This window comes from Mesoplodon mirus, assembly GCF_964341445.2.
Source record: "Mesoplodon mirus genome assembly, chromosome: 18".
NCBI classification, from domain to species: Eukaryota; Metazoa; Chordata; class Mammalia; order Artiodactyla; family Ziphiidae; genus Mesoplodon; species Mesoplodon mirus.
Genome location: NC_138994.1, coordinates 1,482,610 through 1,503,251, shown reverse-complemented (window position 1 = coordinate 1,503,251; position 20,642 = coordinate 1,482,610). Strand labels below are relative to the sequence as shown.

At 55.0% G+C, this 20,642-nt stretch overlaps 1 protein-coding gene across 4 annotated transcripts; it reads left to right on the top strand.

The window, feature by feature from the left end:
• Positions 1-485: 485 nt before the first annotated feature.
• NXPH3 (neurexophilin 3) lies at positions 486-4,831 on the top strand. 4 transcript variants are annotated; one of them, XM_082602858.1, is made up of 3 exons: positions 486-702; positions 1,701-1,874; positions 3,078-4,831. In XM_082602858.1, the coding sequence occupies exons 1-3, from the start codon at positions 649-651 to the stop codon at positions 3,780-3,782; spliced, it is 933 nt and encodes a 310-aa protein (XP_082458984.1). In that variant the 5' UTR covers positions 486-648; the 3' UTR covers positions 3,783-4,831. The 4 variants fall into 4 exon arrangements, with proteins under 4 accessions (XP_082458984.1, XP_082458986.1, XP_082458985.1 ...); XM_082602860.1 differs by having other exon boundaries at positions 487-702; positions 1,726-1,874; XM_082602859.1 differs by having other exon boundaries at positions 487-702; positions 1,589-1,874.
• Positions 4,832-20,642: the final 15,811 nt, after the last annotated feature.

Sequence of the window (20,642 nt, the reverse complement as noted above, 5' to 3'; positions counted from 1 at the left end):
ATCCTGCCCCTTGCGTCCTAGGTCCCTGGGTTGCGGCCCGGCAGGGGAGGAGTTAACTCTGGAGGTACCGACTGGGCTCACAGTACCTGCCGCCGCCGCCGCCGCCGCCGCCGCCGCCGGTGGGAGGGACGAGGAAGCGGGAGCCGCCTGGGCGCCAGAAGCGCTCCAGTCTGGCGGGGCGCTGCGCGGGTAGCGGCGGCGGGTCTCGGCGCGGCCAGGGGCGTCCGCCAGGGGGCGCGCCGCGACGGGGCGGGAGGGGCCGTCTGGTCTGGGGAATTAGCGCAGGGACGAGCGCGCGCGCGGGTCCCCAACACATCTGGGCGAGAGCGGCGCCGCTGGAACCGAGGGGGCATATCTGGAGCGGCGGAGCCACCGCGCAGCTGGGGCCCTTCGAGGCGCTCGGGGCGCCCATCTGGAACCTCGAGAGGGGGCCGTGCCGCGCGCAGCTGGACCAGGGGAGGGGGAGGGCGGCTGCACAGCTGGACCGAAGGGGGCGGGGTCGGTCCTGGGCGGCTGGCAGAGCGGAGGGCCGCGAGTGGCCTGGGACTGGAGCATGGGACGGCGCGCCTGAAGGAGCAGGGGTGAGGAAGGGCCTGGTACCCTGAGGGGGAGAGACGAGAGAAAGGGGCACGAGAGCAAAGGAGGAAGATGCAACTGACTCGCTGCTGCTTCGTGTTCCTAGTGCAGGGCAGCCTCTATCTGGTGAGTGGTCCGCGGGGAGCGGCGCGGAGGGGCGGGGGCCGGGAGGACTGGGGGAGAGCGCGGGAAGCTTCCAAGCCCGAAAACTTTCTCCCTTCCCCTCAGCATCCCGGGGATGGAGCGGAAGCCTGGAGGCTGGGGGAGAGGGCGGGGCCGAGGCCAGAGACTGGACAGTAAGGGTTAATAGGGGCGGGGAGAGGGTGCTGGGCTGGCCCACCCACTCGGCCTCAGGTGGCGGGAGGTGCGACGGGCACGAGGGAAAATGCCCGCAGCCGTCGCCAAGGGTTACTCGACCCCTTCCCGGGCCCCGGGCCGTGCGGAAGGGGGGGGGGGGATGGCTGTGGAGCTGATGACCTGCCAGGGTCATCAGGGCTGTGGGCTCTTCCCTGACCTAGGGGCCCCGGCGGGCCCCGCGCTCTGGGTCCCCCAGCGTACGAGCCAGTACAGGCGCGGGGCGGCCCCCGCGTCCCTCGCTGCCGCCTTCCCTCCCGCTCCCTCCCTCCCCGCCTGTTGTTTTCCTCTCCTCTCCCGGCTGCGCGCAGCCCGAGCCCCACAGGACCTGGGCAGGCGGCTCCCGCCCCGGGCTCTCGCGGCAGCTGAGCGGAGCGCCCGGAGCCCGCTCCCCGAGCGCTCGCTCGCTCCTTCCCGGCGGCCCAGGACGCGGGGGAACCAACCCCAGCCACCAGCCCCCAGCCCAGGGCTCAGCTCCCCTCCGACCCACCAATTGGGTCGGGTGGCCAACCGCCACCCACCAATCCCATCTTGGAGAAGCCTCAGCCCCACATCTGGGTCTGCCCTTCTCCTCAAAACAGTAATCACCTTTCCCACGGTGTGGAAGAAGCCCTCCCTTGTCACATCCCCACCCGGGGCCCTTCTCCCCATCCTCCAGCCATTCAGCTGTGACCCCCGGCGGCCGAGGACACACAGGTCTGCCGCCTGGAGCCCAGCCCCCAGAACCTCCCCTCCTGCTGTCCCTCTGCCCAACCCTTGGGTCCTGGCAGGCAGGGCCACCGCACACGACCCCAGGCATGGCCAGGGCCAGAAAAGAGACCACAAACCCCTTTGGAGCCCTCCAGACCTCAGGCATCCCACATCCTCATCCCAGGGTCGCCAGCAAATCCAGATGCTGCCCAGCTGTGAGCTGGTGCCCCGGTGCTCATAACGAGACACATAGGGTGAGTACTCTCTTGAAAAGCGGAGCAAACCCACACCAGGCAGCTGTCCTCAGGAAACCTGGTTCACTCCCTGATGCCCTCCTGAGCTGTCCTGTGTTTGAGCTTGTCAGGCTGTCCTGCTGGCCTTCCCCACAGCTCCTTCAGGAAGCCTCCCCAGATGTTGCCTGTCAATAGAGCTGATGCAGCAGAGGCCAGCCAGGCCTCTGCAGAGTTTACAGGAGATCCCGTGTGGGGATGGGGCTTGGATAAAATCCCAATAGAAGGACCCATCTGGTTTGTGAGCCCGGGAGTGCAGTGCCTTGGGAGGGCTGACTCTGTGTGACTTAGCCTTGTAGTGATGTAACCTGTGAGTCTGGTGTCCCCAACTGTGAAGTGGGAATAATAAGAACTCCTACCTCCTAGTATAAGTAATGTCCTGGCATGTTATCACCAGTGGTCCCCGGAGGAGAGTTTGGCCCTCCTGGGTATGGAACTCACCACAGGTCTCCCTCAAATCCTCCTGCCAAAACCTAAACTGCATTTGTACTTGAGAGAGTATTTCACTGGGTTCTGTTTTCTTTTCCATCATCTGTTGGTTCTCTTTGCCTCTGAGGGTAGAAACTATCCCAGGATAGGGATGGTGTCTCATCCAACAGACTAGAAAGTCCCAAAAGGCAAGGGCTGTACCTCCCCTGTCAAACTAGGGGCTCTCTCAGCATAGAGATGGAGCTCTCCTATCTGACTTGGGGCTCTTTGAGGGCAGAGACTGTACCTCCCCCATCAGCCTGGGAATCTCACAGAGTGGGGGGCTCTGTCAGCACAGCTTCTTCCATCAGATGAGGGCTCTCCCAACATCGGGAGCTGGGCCTCCCCCATCAGACTCGGGACTCCCTAGGAGTTGGGGCCATGTACCTCTGCTGCCATGGTCTACTGGAGAGAATTCTCCACCATCCTTCCAAGACTTTGAATAGTGGCCAGAGGCAGGACAGTGGGGAGAGGAGCTAGGGGTGACCTGAGTGTCAGAACATGAGAGGGAACCACGACACAGGCCAGAGTGCACACCCAACCCCCAGAGTAGGTGGGCAATGTGCAGGGGCCCCTCAGCCCCAAGTCAGAGTGGAAGGGAGAGCACAGAGATAAGGCCGGTCGTGGGGAGCAGTGAACCAGAATCCCCGGGTCTTCTGGGGACCCAGGTGCTCATTCTCCTCCCAACTCCCTCCACAGGTCATCTGTGGCCAGGATGATGGTCCCCCTGGCTCAGAGGACCCTGAGCATGATGACCCTGAGAGCCAGCCCCGGCCCCGGATGCCTCGAAAGCGGGGCCACATGTCACCTAAGTCCCGCCCCATGGCCAACTCCACTCTCCTAGGGCTGCTGGCTCCACCTGGGGAGGCGTGGGGGGTCCTCGGGCAGCCCCCCAGTCGCCCGAACCACAGCCCCCCACCGTCGGCCAGAGTGAAGAACATCTTCGGCTGGGGTGACTTCTACTCCAACATCAAGACGGTAGCCCTGAACCTGCTCGTCACGGGGAAGATCGTGGACCACGGCAATGGGACCTTCAGCGTCCACTTCCGACACAATGCCACGGGCCAGGGCAACATCTCCATCAGCCTCGTGCCCCCCAGTAAAGCTGTAGAGTTCCACCAGGAGCAGCAGATCTTCATTGAAGCCAAGGCCTCCAAAATCTTCAACTGCCGGATGGAGTGGGAGAAGGTGGAACGGGGCCGCCGGGTCTCACTCTGCACCCACGACCCGGCCAAGACCTGCTCCCGAGACCACGCTCAGAGCTCAGCCACCTGGAGTTGCTCCCAGCCCTTCAAAGTCGTCTGCGTCTACATCGCCTTCTACAGCACGGACTATAGGCTGGTCCAGAAGGTGTGCCCGGATTACAACTACCACAGCGATACCCCCTACTACCCCTCCGGGTGACCCTGGGCAGGCCGCAGAGGTCAGGCCAGGACTGGAAGGACAGGCCTGCCTGCTCGGGAAGCCTTCTGTCTGGATACTGGGCAGGGAGCGGAAGGGGCCTCAGGCGGGGAGCGCGGGGGTGGAGAGGAGGAGAGGCCGAGCGGCGCCAGGGCCAAGCCTCAGGGGGCGGGGAAGGGGTCGCGGGTGCTGGCCCCAACTGGAGGCTGTGGAGCAACCAGGACGCAGGAGCGCTGGCCGAGGAGTGGGTTCTCTGGCGGCCTCCCAGGGCTTCCCCACTGAGCAATAAAAGATGCTGGGTCCGGGAGGCCCCTGGAGCAAGCAGACCAATAAAGTCATTGAGGGGAGCCTAAAACCTTGGCTCCCTCCCTGCCATCCTGAGAAAGAACGCAACAAGGAGAGGGTTATCTCGTCGCTGCGGACAGCACGTGGGCCCTGCAGGATGGCGGAGCTGGGGCTCCCTGGGAGCTGGCACCGGGAGCTCTCCAGCCCCGCCCAGCGGGCTGACCCGAGCCCTCATCCTGGACTGCGGCTTGAGGCTGAAGTGGTGACCTTTGGAGTCTTCGATGTCTGGACCAAGAGACCATCTGCCCCCAGCCAGGCCACCCCCTTTCCAACATTCCTTCTCTTGCCACTGCTCCCCACCCCCACCCTTGTGCCGAAGGGGACCCTCGTCCTTAAGCTGAGACGGGGCGACCATCATTCTCCCAGCACCAAGACCACGCGTGGAAGCCCGCCCGTGAGCCACGTGCTCACCCTCCATCCCGCTCCAGGCTGGCTCCTCGGGGAACGACCGTGTCCAGCGAGTGAGCCTTGCACAGCCAGCCTTGCCCATCGGCCCAGGTCTTGCCAGGACAGAGATGCTGCCCCCCCTGTGGCCCATGGGACCATCAGCAGCTCGGGGCAGGGTGAGGCCACGCTGTGGTGGGTGGCCGGACCTGTCCCGTAGTGTCTGTCTGTGGGGGTGGGGAGGGGGGAGGTTTTGTGAAATCATCCATTTGTTGACTTCTGTGTGCAGACTCTCGTTCTCAGATCAAGGAATAAAGCTTTCCTGGGCATTGGACTCTGAGTTACTGGGGAGGGGTATGGGAGTGGGGGGGAGGGCCACAGGCACTCCGCGGTCCGGGCAGAGTTTCTCAGATGGCAACAGGACACTTTCTGGAGTCCAGAGCTGCAGGGCTCCAACATCTGCTGGAGCTGATGCTCCAGGGCTTCCCTCTCCACCCCCTTTCCAGCCACGAAAGCTGGGCCGGTGTTGTGCCGGGGCTGGTAGGGGGTGAGGGTGGCATTTGCGAAGTAGCTGGGGAGGAAGAGGTGGTAGGTGGGGTGGGCCACATAAGGTGTCCCCTGTCACCTTCCTGGATATCCGCCTGATGGGCCCACTGGGGTCCCAACACTCTGTCAGTATTTTGCTCGGTGGCCTTGGGCAAGTCCATTGTCCTCTCTGGTTCTCTCTTCATTTTTTTCTATAAAATGAGGAGCTTGCCCAGCCCAGAGGTTCTCAAATGTGAGTGGGCTTCTGAATCACCAAGAGGGTTGTTAAAACCCAGATTTCTGGGTTCTACCCCAGAGTTTCTAATTCAGTAGGTCTGGAGTGGGGCCTAAGAATTTGCCTTTCTAACGAGTAATGAGTGCCCAGGTAGACACTGATCGTCCCAGCCCAGGGACCACACTTTGAGGGCCGCTCAGATGTCCTCTGAGTTCCTTTCTGGCTCTGGCTTCCTGGGACGAGGAGACACCTCTGATGCTTCTCCTCGTTGTGATTTCCAGCGTCTCCTCCTGCAGAAATCTCCTGGGAAGGGTCCCTTCAGAGAATCAGGGGTATTGGGTGTTCAGTCTGATGACATGCTCGGGGAGGAACAGGTCAGGGTGGGGTAGGGACAGAAAGGGCTTGAAAGCAGCCACCCCCCTGCCCCAGCCCATAGGAGGGCCTCAGAATGGATGGCTGCCCGGGGCACCTCATCTGGGAGTTAGCTGGGCTAACTCCATTCGAGCTCCATGTGGGGAAGGCTGGGCCCCCACTACCAAGGTCACAGTGCCCTCTCTGGAGGCCATTCGAGACCTTCTCTCTTGGGAGGGCGGCGTGCAGGCCCCCCGGGTCCCTTTTGGCCAGGTAGCCAGTGAGGAGAGTCCTAGCGTGAGGGGAGGGTGCTCTGGCGACCTGCAGCCTGTCTCCCCTGCCCAGCAGCACTCAGCACGGACTATCGCCCTCACACCACAGAACAGAGCTGGGTGGGGTCTCAGAAGCCACCTTGCTGTCGTCCCCTTCGTAGGAAGTGACCCAGAAAGGGTGAGTGACTGGAGCCCACGCTCCTATCCCAGCCTCTTCCCCGCCCAGCCACCGCACCGTGCTTGCGGGGGCGTCTCTCCTGAGCAGAGGTTTGAGACTCCCCATCTCCTTCCCCACCCTAGGGACGGGGCTCGGGCCCGGCCATGGGGGGCTTGGGCTTGCTGGGGTCCGGTGCGTTGTCCCACCTGTGGACACACACTGGAGACCGACCACGAGCACCTCCCACAGTCCTGTGGCTGCGCTGGGCCCCTCCTGTGTCTCACCTGGCTGAACGGTCAGCAGGGCCGGGGGCCCTCGGGCCCACCCCCCGGCTCCTCTGACAGTTCAGTGCTTCTAATGAGCACTCATTACTCGTTAGAAAGGCAAATTCTTAGGCCCCACCACAGACCTACTGAATTAGAAACTCTGGGGTAGAACCCAGAAATCTGGGTTTTAACAACCCTCTTGGTGATTCAGAAGCCCACTCACATTTGAGAACCTCTGGGCTGGGCAAGCTCCTCATTTTATAGAAAAAAATGAAGAGAGAACCAGAGAGGACAATGGACTTGCCCAAGGCCACCGAGCAAGATACTGACAGAGTGTTGGGACCCCAGTGGGCCCATCAGACGGATATCCAGGAAGGTGACAGGGGACACCTCTGACAGCTGGAGGGCTGGCCTGCCTGGCACACAGTTCTGCCTGCACGGGGCGGGGGTGGGGGGTCATTTCAGTAACTTCATTTCGCCCGCGTGCACTCTGCAGCCTCTCCCTCCTTTTCCGCCTTCCCCAGTAACCCGGGTGGCTGGTCTCAGTTAGGACCTTGCTCACAGATTTCCTCCCGAGTCGTAATTCTGTTGGAATAGACTTTGCGCCCTGCTAGCCTTGCCATCACCAGGTACTTCCTGTTCCCCCCGGGTCCCCACAGAGGGAAGGAGTCCATCTAAGCATCTGGCTATGAAGGCGCCAACCTCTTCCCCTTTGGTGAGCAATGTCCACGGCACCTCCTGGGCAGACAGACCCCCAGAGTCCCCGTCAAGTGCTCGGACCTCCCACTGTTGCCATTCAAAACACAGGAGAGCAGATTCCTCAGGAACTAACCTGTCTCCTGTCCCAGGGAGAAGCTCTAGGTTCCTATCCTCACCCTCAACCCTCGCCCCCTCCCACTGCCCTTCAGTGGCTGGCCTGCTAGCCCCGTGGCCCTGTTCCCCCATGGCCCTGTTCCCCCATCTGCTCAACTTGGCTGGGGAGCTGCTCCAGGGCAGGGGCCTTGGCCTCTCTGTTCGAGTGGAGCCTCTGGGACAAGCCTACCAGACTGGGGGCTCTTTGGGGACATGACCTGTATCTCCCCACCAGACTGGGGAGCCCGTGGGGCCAGGGTCTGTACCTGCCACGTCAGGTCGAAGAGCCTCTGAAGCTAGGATCTGTGCCTCCCTCATCAGGCTGGCGTCTCTCTGAGGACAAGAACTGCAGTTTGGCTGCAGTGGGGAAACTTATTCTTTCCTAAGCATCGGAACACCTGGAGGTGGTCTCTGCCCTCAGCCTTGCGCACGTCTGGGCAAGGATTCCCACCTGGGCCTCAGCATCCCCATCTCTAATGGAGGGCATATTCCCAGTGATCTGTGAAGCTAATAAGAGGGAATACATGTTAGGTCAGCCGGCAGCAATGCTGAGCCTTCCTCTTGATGAAGTTTAAGGCAAAAGCAAATGGGTGCCTGGGTCCCTCCTCCCTCCCTCCTTACCCCCTTCCCGGGGATGAGCAAGCAGGAACTGAGTCACCCATTTTCCCATCCTTGGCAGGAGTGCTGGTGACCTTGCATGTGGCAGACTTGTGTGGCGAGGCCCACTGCTCAGAGATGCACGAGGTGGTAGGTGGGTAGGGAAGCTGGGGGAAGGGTGCGTATGGGGGTGGAGGCAGCTGAAGGTCGTGGAGTGACCAGGGTGCTGGATTATTGAGTGGGTATGTGTAGGGGGTTGTGGGAGACACAATGAACCAGTTGCTCTGTGCTAGGAAGTGATCCAACGTCATGGCTGGGAGTAGGAGAGAGAAACGTTACTTCTGAAGGTTCTGAGTCCTCTGGTACTGCCAGGAGAACCAGGGGCTGGGGTGACGGGCGGGAAGAGGCACCACCAGCCCCGCCAGGTGGAGGCAAGATCGGTTGGGGACGGCACCTGCCAATTATACCAAAGTCCTGGAGCGGCACCTGCTGCCATCACCAAGGCACAAATGCCAGGGGAGACATGGCGCTCAGCAGCTGGGCGCTGGGTTCTGGTTCCACAGGAGCCCCTGGTTCCTGTCGGCCTGCCAAGCTCAAAGGCTGACCTGAAAACCATCCAAGCTGAGGTGCCTAGTTCAAGGCCTCCCAGTTCATCATCACAGGGCCGCCTGGCTAGATGGTCCCAAGGGACAAGCTAGCGCCTCCTGAACCAATGAACTGACAACCTGAGAGTTGCAGAAAGATAAATCTGGATCCCAATTCTGAGTCTGTAATTTATTAGTCGGGTGCCCTGGACAAATGACATAATCTTCCACAGCTTCCTTATGTGAAACACTAGGGATCTACTACCTACCTTGGAGCATTGCTGGGAAAATTAAATGAGTTGCTCGACAAACGTTACTCTTCTTTGCTTCTGGAGATGGGGGTTTGTGTTAACTTCAGCCTTGCTCCTGGTGTGGAGAGGTAAAAAGGCTCCAGGCTGGAGGTAGGTGACCTGGGTTCCCATAATAGGTGTGGCAGAGACCACTAATATCCATTTCCCCTATCTCCGTAGTAATGGAATTCTCCATTTTTAGTTGGGCACGTGGCTGCCTGAAAACAAATACTTCATTTCTTTGCCTCCCTTGTGCCTAGATGTGGCCACGTGACTAAGATCTAGCCGGTAAGCCAGTTATCTGGCAACTACCAGAAATCTTAAGAAGTTGATATACACCCTTTGCCCCGTCTTCTTTGTTCTATCCTCTGTCCTGCTGCCTGGAATATGTATGTGATTGCTGGAGCTCTACCTGCCATCTTAAACCACGAGGGATAAGAGCCATACCCTAGAAGTGGCAATGAGCTGGAAGAAGTCCTGGTCCCTGAAAAGTTTGTGGAATAGAAATATCATACCAGTCCTAGGCTCCTACCTTCAGACTTTTGTGTGAGAGAAAAACCGAATTTCTATCTTACTTCTATCAATTTTCTATTTATTGGGTCTCCATTTCTAGCAGTTGAGTCTAGCCCCAGCTCCGCTTGATTTAGTGGATGTGGTTGAGCACTTCACTTCTGTGGACCTCAGCTTCCTCATCTGTAGAAATGAGAAAATGCTCACATATCTTGCCGCACTTCAGAGAGGTTTTATCGACTCACGGGCAGGAAGGAACTTGGAAAAGCTCTGGTTCTCTGCCCTCTCTCCAGCACTGAGGCGCACAGCCGCCATTTGCGAGGTGGAAGAAGTTGCTGCTGCACTGCAGGGGGCTCCCAAGAAGCTGAGAAGGATCCTCTAGCCCTGTCTGAAAGGCCTCCCGTCCCCAAATTCAGCCGCACACATCTGAGTCCCCATCCACAATCTGATGTTGGTGACACACAATCGTTGTTAAGGGCCTGACTGATCCCAGCCAGATGGGATCCTAATTTAATTAAAACCCTTTAATTACCTGCAGCAACACAGCTTTGGAAGTCCAGTGCAGAAGGGGGCCTGTAATGGGAGGGGGATCGTTGACAGGGCACATTAGGGGCCGCACTTCCATCACTCTGGGAGCCTGGGGCTGTAGGGCGTTTCTCCCTCCAGGGTGGGCACAAACCGTACGGAGCAGCCTGTGTGGCCCGTGCTTCTGGCTTGGTTGGCTGACTGCCAAGTGGGGCGTGAGGCCCTTGGGAGCACAGTACCAGCCACTTGAACCTGAAGCTGCCGATGTTGGTTCTGTGCTTTACCCTGAGACCAGCACAGACTGTATACGCTCAAGTCTGAGTCCCTCAAGACGCTGGCCCTGCCCGGGCCAGTCTGGGTAGGAGCAGGTACAGTTCTGATTCCTCCTAATTGGCCTGGCTTAAGAAACAGGGGTACCTCTGTTTCCACCAAGGAAAAGCAATGCCCCTGTGAACTCAAAGTGTTATCCATCGGGGGAGGGAGATGAAAGCGGGTGACTTAGGTGGGCTGCAGAGGAACCATGTGGTTTCTTGGGGTCTAGTAAGGAGCTCCCTTCCCCCAACGTGGTGCTGGCCCTCAACTGGCTTCTCCCTGTGAAGGCAGAAGGCAGTAGCCCAGGCCAGGCCAGAGCCTGCCAAGCCTTGGCAGGGCAGACTCAGAAACCTAGACTCCATGAGCTGGGCTGTTTTTGTTTTGTTTTGTTTTTTGCGGTACGCGGGCCTCTCACTGTTGTGGCCTCTCCCGTTGCGGAGCACAGGCTCCGGACGCGCAGGCTCAGCGGCCATGGCTCACGGGCCCAGCCGCTCCGCGGCATGTGGGATCTTCCCGGACCGGGGCACGAACCCGTGTCCCCTGCATCGGCAGGCGGACTCTCAACCACTGCGCCACCAGGGAAGCCCAAGCTGGGCTGTTTTTAAGCCTTGTGGACATAATACGTTAATACCCTTCAGTTCTCCCTTAGTACTTATTCATTTAACAAATATTGTTTAATAAAGCCTCTGAAAGTTCCAGCTGGTCTCCATGGGGCCAGATCATCGGGGGAAGAGGTTCAGTTTGCACGTGAGCCATAGCCTTAAAGGACATGTTCTACTGCGGTCAGCATGATGTCAGTGGCTAGAACTGAAGCAAGAAACCCCAAGAAGAAGAAAAAGCTCAAGGGGAAAAGGTAGGAGCCGTGAGGCCCCACCACTCCACACCCCCAAATTTCTCCTTCCGAAGCTGAAGCCAGGAGCACTGTAGTTGAACGTGTTCCGCGGTACCCAGGCCTTTTGGCTCCCGCCTTCCCATCCCCTTCCTCTCTTCCTGCATCCAGCCTCAACTCCCCACTCCACCTTGCTTCCTCTGTTATCCCCCAGCATCCGCGGCCCTCTTGAAGGAGACCGCTCCTACCTCTGACTCAGGTTGAGTCTGGAGTGCTATGTAACTGCCAACTTGGGGACTGTCGCAGCAGGAGACCCCAGACTAACTAGAGACTGGACATAGGCGCTGTCATTCCCCATCAGATCGAAGACTTGTGAGGGCAGGGGCTGTGTGTCCTGTGCAGCTGGCCTGGAGGCTCCCCAGAGATAGGAGGGCCTTACTTTGAGGCATATCTGCTCAAAGGTGTCCTGCACACCAAACTCTCCCTGGGGGGTCATCCCTGATGGGCCTCACTGGACGGTGTGCTGAGGCATGATCACAGCCTTCACTCTGCCACCTTGGGAGAGGAAGTGACAACAGGGGGACAATCTGCTGCGCCGTTGTCACTCCAGAGGCCAGGTCCTCCTGGCTGGAGGAGCGGGTGGGCAGGAGGGGTGAGGAGAGCAGGGGAGGGCAGCACGTGGGTGTTGGCACAGCCCTCCTCCCAGCTGTCCCGATATCGTGTGTTGTCTTCTCTAGAACAGTCTTCTGAGACCTGGCTTAGCTCCGGGGGCACAGCGAGGGGCACTGAGCGTCACAGGAAAAGCCAGGGTCTTCTGGCTCCTCACCCGGTACCTGCTTTTTCCTGACCCCAGGCTTCCTTCATGACTTGAGGGGTGGCCCCACCTGGGGAAGGACGGCCTGCGCAGCCCCAGGGAGACTGGGCTCCTGCTCCTTGGGTTCAGAGCAAGGCCATCCCCCAGCTAGGGTGCGCTTGGAGAGAGTTGGGTTTGAGTACTGGTTGCCATGTGATCTCGTTCTGGTCCCCTCAGCCCTCTGGGCCTGGATGGCAGTCCTTCCCCCACCTGCTCTCATGGTTCCTGCAGGAGCAGCTCTGGCAGCGGTGGCTCCGGGTCCGTGTAGGGCTATTGCCATCTGGCTGCGGCTCACAGGCAGAGGCAGAGGGCTGGTTTCCCTTTCTTCCTGGGGGAGGCTGTGGAGAGCAGCGGTGGAGAGCACGGATTCTGGAGCCAAGTCGCATGGACTCAAGTCCTTGCGCTGCCACTTCCTAATTGTAGACTTGCGGCAGGTTATTGAACATCTTTGTGTCTCAATTTCCCCATCTGTAAAATGGGGGGGGGGTGATCTTTACCTGTCAGAGGGCTGTTGTGAGCTGGAATGGGTAAAACAATTGAACCGTGTTTGGCAGTTGCCCTGAGTACAGTGCCAGCCTGTAGCCCTCTCTGTTCCTGGCCGAGCCTGGGTGTGAGGGAGGGAGAAGAGTGACCATGGGCAGGAATGTGCAGGAAAAAATACCCATAGGGAAGGTCAGAAGTCTGCAAAAGATGACTCATACAAAGGAATCTACTTTTCTTTTGATTCTGGTTGAGAAATGGAGCCCTCGGTTGTATTTTTACTGCTCCTTGGGCCCGGAATCCCCCACTTCTGCACTCCAGAAGCCCCTGGGTACTTCCCCTGGGGACCTCGACTGGTAAACACAACACGAGGCTCGGGGAATGCAGGTGGCCAAAGGGTCTTTATTTAGAAGCAGAGTTAAAGACCCAGAGCAGTCAGCCAAGTGTACTCCCGAGGCGGCCGAGGCAGCCTGCAGGGGCCCCTCCTGCCTTACTTTGCCCCACCCTCACCTCACCTGCCTTTATCACCTCCACACAACGGATCAATTTCTCATCAGCCTGGATGGCCTGTGCCTTTGATGGTACTCCTGGGAACTGGGTGTGTGAAACAGGCCCATCTTGGACTGTAGCCCCGAGGGTGACTCCCTGAGGACTGGGCCTTATGTGACCCATTTCTTCTACACTTTGAGAAGGGCCAAGGGCATGGGGTAGGCACAGGGCCTGGCAGTAAATCTGTGACTCGCAGAGGGACTCGGAACACTCTCTATCGTGGGAGTCTTTCACAGGGACAGAGAGGAGAAGGAGACACAGGTCAAGGGGCAGCTAAAACCCCAACAGGTGGCATCTGCACTTTATAAATGCGGAGGATGCTGTTTGGGGAAATTGCGGGAAGGTGGAGGATACAAGAGTGTGGAAAGGTATATAAATGCCCCATTTACCAGCCTCGGCAGCTCCCAGGCCTGGGATAGGAGGGGCCTGCCGCGCTGCTCAGTCAGGCGCTGCCATCTGTCACATCTCAGCGGAGATCAGCACTGGAGGGCTGGTTGTAGGCAGGTTTTTTTTTTTTTTTTTTTTTTTAATGCTGCAGGATCAGGCTCAAGATGTCACTCTAGTGAGCGGTACTGGAGACAGGGGAGAGAAACGTCTAGGAAATCATGGAAGATTCCATGCTCCAGGAGGAGGGAAGGACAGGGAGCGGAAAAGGAAAGAAAACAGAAAAGAAGCCGAAGAAGGAAAACCATGTAGGAAAGACGGCCTTGGATTAGCAGGTGGGCATCAGCCCTCTCCCCCCGGCCCCTCAGGAGGCAGCGGGGCTCCCGGGCCCCCAGGTGACTCACATCCTCTCCCCAACCCCTGTTTCCACGCCTCCACGCCGAAGGGCTTCTGCCCTCTCGCCTTCCTCTCTGGAATGCCTAACGTCAAGCACTCCTAGCTTTTGGAAATTAGAACAAAGATGACGGTGATGATCATAAATGAAGAGCTGTTCCAGGTGACTGAAAGGTCTGGCGCAGGCTGACTCTTCCTGAGACTCCCCCACGCGTTACAGCGGGTGAGAACCTCAGAGCTCGCAGGACACGGGGCTGGCCAGGGCATGGCTCTCCCTCTCCCCACAGGGAATTCTGGCTCAGAAGATCCCCACACTCCCAAAGGTGCCCATTTCAGGGTCTCGTCGCAGATTGACCTTCCATTCCTAAAAGGAATCCTAGAAGGCCATGGACTCTAAAGGCTATACATATGGCTTGGGGCAGGACCACCAAGAAGTACACAGCAGGAACAATAGCACCAGTGGCCGCTGACCTTTCTGGAGCCCGTGAACGGTAGTCACCGTCTTAAGGACTTGATATGTGCTACTCATCAATTTCCACGGGAACTCTATGAAATACCCATTTTACAGAAGAAAAACTAAGGCTTATACATGCAGGTGCTTTGGCCAGGATCGTGAGTGGTGGCAGGAGGTCAGAGCCGGGCTCCTAGACTCCAGACGCTGTGCTCTCTGAACACCAACCTTGGCTAGACCCCCAGCGCTGCCTGCACTCTCACCAACGCTTCCCCAGCCACTAGGCTGATCACACCTCCCAGCCCCCACGCTATCCCAGGGATTCTCAGCCACTGATCCTATTTCCTGCGTAACACTCAAAAACGTACAAGTCACCAGATGCAAGCTTGCTCAACTTCCTACTATGAGACAAACCCACTTTCTACAGGACTCTCCTCATACCCAGAGAGGGTGTCCCTCCTCTTCCTACCTACGCCCACCCGCCCGCTTCTCGTCCCAGATCACTCAGAACCTCCCGGCACAGATGGGCTTTTCTCTACTGGACCTGAAAGCTTTTAACTGCTTCCTCTCTACTGGATCCCTCTCGCCAGTTTTCAACATGCTCACGTCTCTTCCATACTATAGGAAAAAAGTGGAACTCCTCCCTCTACTCATTTCCTTCTTCCAGTTTTGCCGGAACTTTTCATTCCTCATGACCACCCACCGCTCACATCACCCGGATTGGGTCCCTTCACTGAAAGGGCCCCAGCTAAGCTCACTAATGACTTCCATGTTGCTACCTCCAATGGGCAATTTTATTGTTTCTCTTATTCTACTGCTTTTGACACTTTTAACAGTTTTGTATTTGTTCTCTGACATATTTCCTTTCTATCTCTAGCCAACTCTTCTCCTTCTTTGTGGCTTATCTTTTTTTACTGGCCCTAAAATATGAGCGTTCCTTAATGTTTAGGAACCTTTAGGTTCCTTAAGGTTCCCGGGCCCCCTTCTCTCTTCACTCTGTACTCCCTGATGATCCAACACACCAAGGGCTTCACAATTACACCTCGAAACCAGTATATCCCAGAACCATCTCTCCAGTCTTGATCTCTCCTCTGAATCCTAGGCTCATAAATTCAATAGCCCATGTGATACCTCCATTTGGGTTTCTCAAGGCATCTCATAAGCAACAAGTAAAAGGAATTTAATGACCTAATTTCCCTGTTCATCCTCCCACTGGTCTCTGTGTTGGTGAATCCATCCTACCCACCTCTTTGTCCTTACTCTATCCAATCAGCAAGTTCTAACAAATTTGCCCCCAAACCTGTCTCAGATGCATCTCTTCTCCAGCTCTGCCATCTCCGTAGTTCAAGTTCTGCTATCTCTTGCCTTCCTCCATCCCCACTCTCAACACCAACTTTTCTACACTCAAGCCAAAGATCTATTAGAATAAAAATCTTGTCACCCCCTCCTGCTTAATAAAGCTTCCATGATTTCCCCACTGTTCTTAGTATAAGTACCCAGATTCCAAATGTGACCTATGAAGGTCCTGCCAGGTGTGGCTTTTTTTTTTTTTTTTTTTTTTTTTGCGGTACGCGGGCCTCTCACTGTTGTGGCCTCTACCGTTGCAGAGCACAGGCTCCGGACGCGCAGGCTCAGCGGCCACGGCTCACGGGCCGTCTCTCCGCGGCATGTGGGATCTTCCCGGACCGGGGCACGAACCCGTGTCCCCTGCATCGGCAGGCGGACTCTCAACCACTGCGCCACCAGGGAAGCCCCAGGTGTGGCTTCTAACTTGCTCTCACACTTCTCCACACTCCAGCCACCCAGCCTTCTCTGGGCTCCTAGAACGCATGCACCATGCTCCCTCCTGAGTCTGAGCTTCATGCAGGCGATTTCTTCTGTGTGGAATGTGACTCTCCAACTTTACCAAGTTGACAGCTCTTCATCCTGCAGCTCTCACTTCAAAAGTTGCTTTCTGGGCTTCCCTGGTGGCGCAGTGGTTGAGAGTCCGCCTGCCGATGCAGGGGACGCGGGTTCGTGCCCCGGTCCGGGAAGATCCCACATGCCGCGGAGCGGCTGGGCCCGTGAGCCGTGGCCGCTGAGCCTGCACGTCTGGAGCCTGTGCTCCGCAACGGGAGAGGCCACAGCAGTGAGAGGCCCGCGTACCGCAAAAAAAAAAAAAAAAAAAAAAAAAGTTGCTTTCTTAGGGAAGCCTTTCTGGATGCCCCAGATGAGATTAACTCCCCACTCCAGGCTCTCACGGTGCCTTACACATTTCTTTCAGAGCACTCACCATGGCTTGACGTCACGTCTTTGTGAGATTATTAAGGACACTCTCTTCCCCATTAGACTTGTCAGGTCCAGTGAGGGCAGGGAGCAGTTAGTTTTACTCACTGTTAATCCCTAGAAACGAGCACAGTCCCTGGCACATCATATATGGTATAAATAAATTTTTAGCAAAGAAAACAGAAAGGGCTCTAAAAATTCACTCTTAAAAGGCCAAACCAGGGCTTCCCTGGTGGTGCAGTGGTTAAGAATCTGCCTGCCAATGCAGGGGACACGGGTTCGAGCCCTGGCCCGGGAAGATCCCACATGCCACGGAGCAACTGAGCCTGCGCTCTAGAGCCTGTTGCTCTGCAACAATAGAAGCCCAGACAACGAGAAGCCCGCGCACCGCAACGAAGAGTAGCCCCCGCTTGCCTCAACTAGAGAAAGCCCATGAGCAGCAACAAAGACCCAATACAGCCCAAAATAAAAACAAATTAATAAATTTATTTTTTTTTTAAAAGACAAAACCAACGCAAGGTTCTTAAACTTCAGTGGGTGTAGGAGACCCTGGGGATCACCCATTGGTAGGCTGACCATGCTCAAATGCCCTTTTCTTTTTTTTCCCTCTTTAACTGTTGTTCAGAGGTAATGGAGACATGAATAGAGGTAATGGACACATGAATGATACACTGTGGAGACCACTTCCCCGGAATGACTGAAGATTATATTGGATGTATCAGGGGATGTGCCTACTTTTCATTAGTGTTTCAATAAAAATAAACACTTCCAATACCTGTAAGAGATAGCATAAAAATGTTTATTTACCCAGAGAGATTAAAATGTGTAATATGACTATTGGTTCATGTATCACTGTCAATCTATCTATAAATTTCCAAAAAGGCAGTACTTCATTTTACCATTAAACTAGTAAGTGCATTTTAAAGTGCTGTAGGATAACAGGAAATAACAAAGCGCAGATGTTGGAGGGCAAATTTGAAACCACACCAGTGGTGTGCTGGAACCAGTTCACACTGGCTCTATAGAGCCATTCGTTAAAATTTTCAGAAATTTTGAGATGGTTGTTCGATGGCCAATTAAAAATTAAATTGTATTAATGTACAACTAACAGCAAAAGAATAAATACTCAAAATTCATCTCTTCCTAATTATCTTACACTTTACCATTGCCTATGGCTTGAGGTTATACTCGACTACCGTATCTGTATGGTGGCAGTACTAGATAATGGGGAGCTGCACACCCCTTCCAAGTCTGCACCCAGTAATGTCACCTCAGGGTTTGAAATGGCCATAGTGGGGGTATTTACACCACGGAAACTGGCAAATGCTACCAATCAGGGCTGACATTTTGGGGAACTAAATGTTATACCTTTAAGTAGCACGCCACTGAACAAAACCACTGCCCAGAAAAACATTTTAAGGGTCTATAATAAACGTGAAGCCAACCTTTACTTGGAAGATGGAGAGGTTAACGAAGTATAGAAACGTGTGTCTGTCTTGAGGAAATCATTCTCAAAACTGTGTAAGGGTTGACGGTGACTGTTTTCTCAATTTGAAGCTATAATTATTCGACAGACATGACTTTTATTACAAACATCAGTCGCTGAAGTGTCTGTAATTGTATGGAACAACCTGTATACCATCACTTCTAAACAAACGTGTGTTGACTAAATTGAGACGTTAAGTTCTTAAGAGTGGGTGGGAGAGATTCCCTTCCTCTCTCCCTGCCAAACTTCTGGAAAGAGCGGCTTATACTCAAGCCATGTTTGCTTTACCTTCTCATCAGTCTTGGCTTCTGCCTCCCCCATTTGACAGAAACTGCTCTCAGGTAACCGCTGACCTCCTTACTGCTAAATTCAATCGCTTTTCCGTGCTCAGCGCTATGACCTCCGGGCTTTATTTCTGTGGGCCACTCCCGTCTCCTCCATTAGACTGGATTAGTGGAGGGAAGAGCCTACCCCGCACCTCAAACCCAGCCTAGCACAGTGTCTGCCACTTTCTAGGTGCTCACATTCTGTTTGCTCAGTCAGTGGCCTGAGTTTTCATCTCTGTGACCTTGAGCAGTCATCTCACTTCTCTGGATGTGTTTTCTCAGACATGAAAAGAACATGGATTATGTGGGGGCCCCTTTTTTCCCTGAAGTTTGTCAAAAGTTCACCTTTCAGGGTCTTGAGGGGGCTAAAGCTCACCCCATTTCAACTGAGCATTATGAGCAGGGGTGTCCACTTAGGCAAATTCTTGGATGTTCACTTTCTCTCTGGTCTGCGGGCCTAAGGCCCAAAGCTATTCCTTTGCCTTCTGCTGCTTCTTGGCTCAGAGCCAGGTTGAGTGACCTCGAGGATGTTACGGTCATCACCTTGGGGTGAACGGGAGCTGCACAACACAAGCCGGCAAGCGTACAGACCTCCCGTGCAACCTGTAGGCTACGGGTCCTGGTGCCACACTCCCATCCTGGAGTAACGCCTACTTTATCTTCATCATGTTTTTCCCCTGAAGTTGATCCCCTTCAATTCCTGAGTCATTTCTGTTGTTTGTACTGAATTCCCTCAAGTCTGAAATTCTCTTTTCCTAGAGCTGCAGGAAACAGAACCAAACGGTATTCCAGATGCCACTTTCTACTCCAGCATTACAGGGTTTACAGAGGGGGAAGGATATCTCGCACGATCACAGCTTCGCCACAGAAAGACCCCATCGGTCAACAACGCTCAAGTTTCCGCTCTCATCCGGAGGTCAAAGCTTCTGGTTCTCCCAGCTCATTATCCCAAATACTGATCATCCTACATTTGCTTCCTTGCTTACTGTCTCCAGGAGGTGTCCACCTGTTGGGTCAAAGTCCCCAACGTGGCAAGGTCACTTCTGAAATTAAAAGGGGGGAAACACATCTACCTTGTGCATACACATACATAAAGAGCGGTCCGACAATACTCACCTGAATGCTGGATTAGTCAGCAATCCATTAGAAATGAATCTAAATGATATAGGGCAGGGTTCAGGGACAAGTCATGAGATAAAGGAAACACACAGGCCCGGGCTGATTAAAAAGATAATTAGCTGTGGAAAATAAGGTTGGGCTCCAGCCAAGAATTTGTCTTGGACAAAGATAAACCGAAAGATCCAATATAGTCCTGTTGGGGGGATTTAGCTGCTGTTGTTTTATAGGAGTTGAAGAGCCAGAACAAAGCAACAGTCACTTTCAAAGTACAGCTCAGCTCCCCCCCGTCTGTTGTTTTGCTCCTAAACATACAGGCTGTTTCCTTTCATGTGCACAGGCTCACGCAATACGGAGAACCGACAATAGGTTTAAGCCAGAATTATAAATGAACGCGCAGAGTGGTGGTCAAGCTAGAGATCTTTTGGCCTAAGAAGGAATCTTGACATCTCTGGCTGGAATTAAAAAAAAAAAAAAAAAAGAGGAACCCGTTATAGACCTAAAAGCGCAGCAGACTTACCAGTGATAAGGAAAAGAGAGGCATCTCTTACCTGAATTGTTAAACCTCATCAAGGTGTTTGAAATGCCTAATAACACAGCTTTAATCTCTACATAAGGAACAAGAAAAATTTTCCGTGAATGGCCAGACAGAGGGGGGCTGACAATAAGGAAGGAGGGAAGTTGGGGAATGGTGCCAGATACAGTATTTGGACCTGAAACTGCAGCTCCAAAGGTTCTGTGAAACTACTTGCCTGAAATATTGTTTTGATAAATAAGCCATATCCTTGTGGAACTGAAATCTCCAACTGTTCCGCTGGCACGGACATCTCTGCAGTGACAGCACGTGCCCCAGACTGTGGAGCTAACTTGAGTTAAACTTCAGATGTGGGGGCGCTCAGGGAGGGGGTGGTGGCAGTGGGAGGTTGATGAACAGTATGCTGGGGCTCCGATGTTGTCATAACCAGATGGCTTCAACTCTATCATTTAAACAGAAACAAACAAGTCCAGAAAGAATATAATAATGACAGGAGAAGCATCAAACAGCTTCACCTGTTCCCGAAATCCTAACTGCTTTGTACCCAACAGTAAAGCCCACAGTGGAAATCCCGTAAATTTTGGGAAATCCCAGAAGAGACTTTCATCTTGCCAGAAGCTTGGTGCCAGAACTGCTACCCTCCTGAGGACACGTTCCCTGAACCTACCAGCCCCCAATCCACAGCTTTCTGTGAATGAGGAAGGGCAAATCTGAAGCCTGGTTTGTGCTCCTGGATCCTCTGACAAACAGGCCAGCTGAGGCACCTTTCCAGAGCTTTTGCTCTTGCTACCCCCACAGAAAGCAAGCTTTACCTCAGAGTGCATACCTAAACATTTCAGAAATGCAACTTCCTCCAGCTGCTTACATAACCTTTTCAGGGTATCACATTAGAAGAACTCTCACTCAAGTTGTGTAACCTTAGGCATGTCCCTCGGGGTTTCAATTTCTCTCACCTATAACATGGGAAGATGCTATCTATCTCTCATTTATC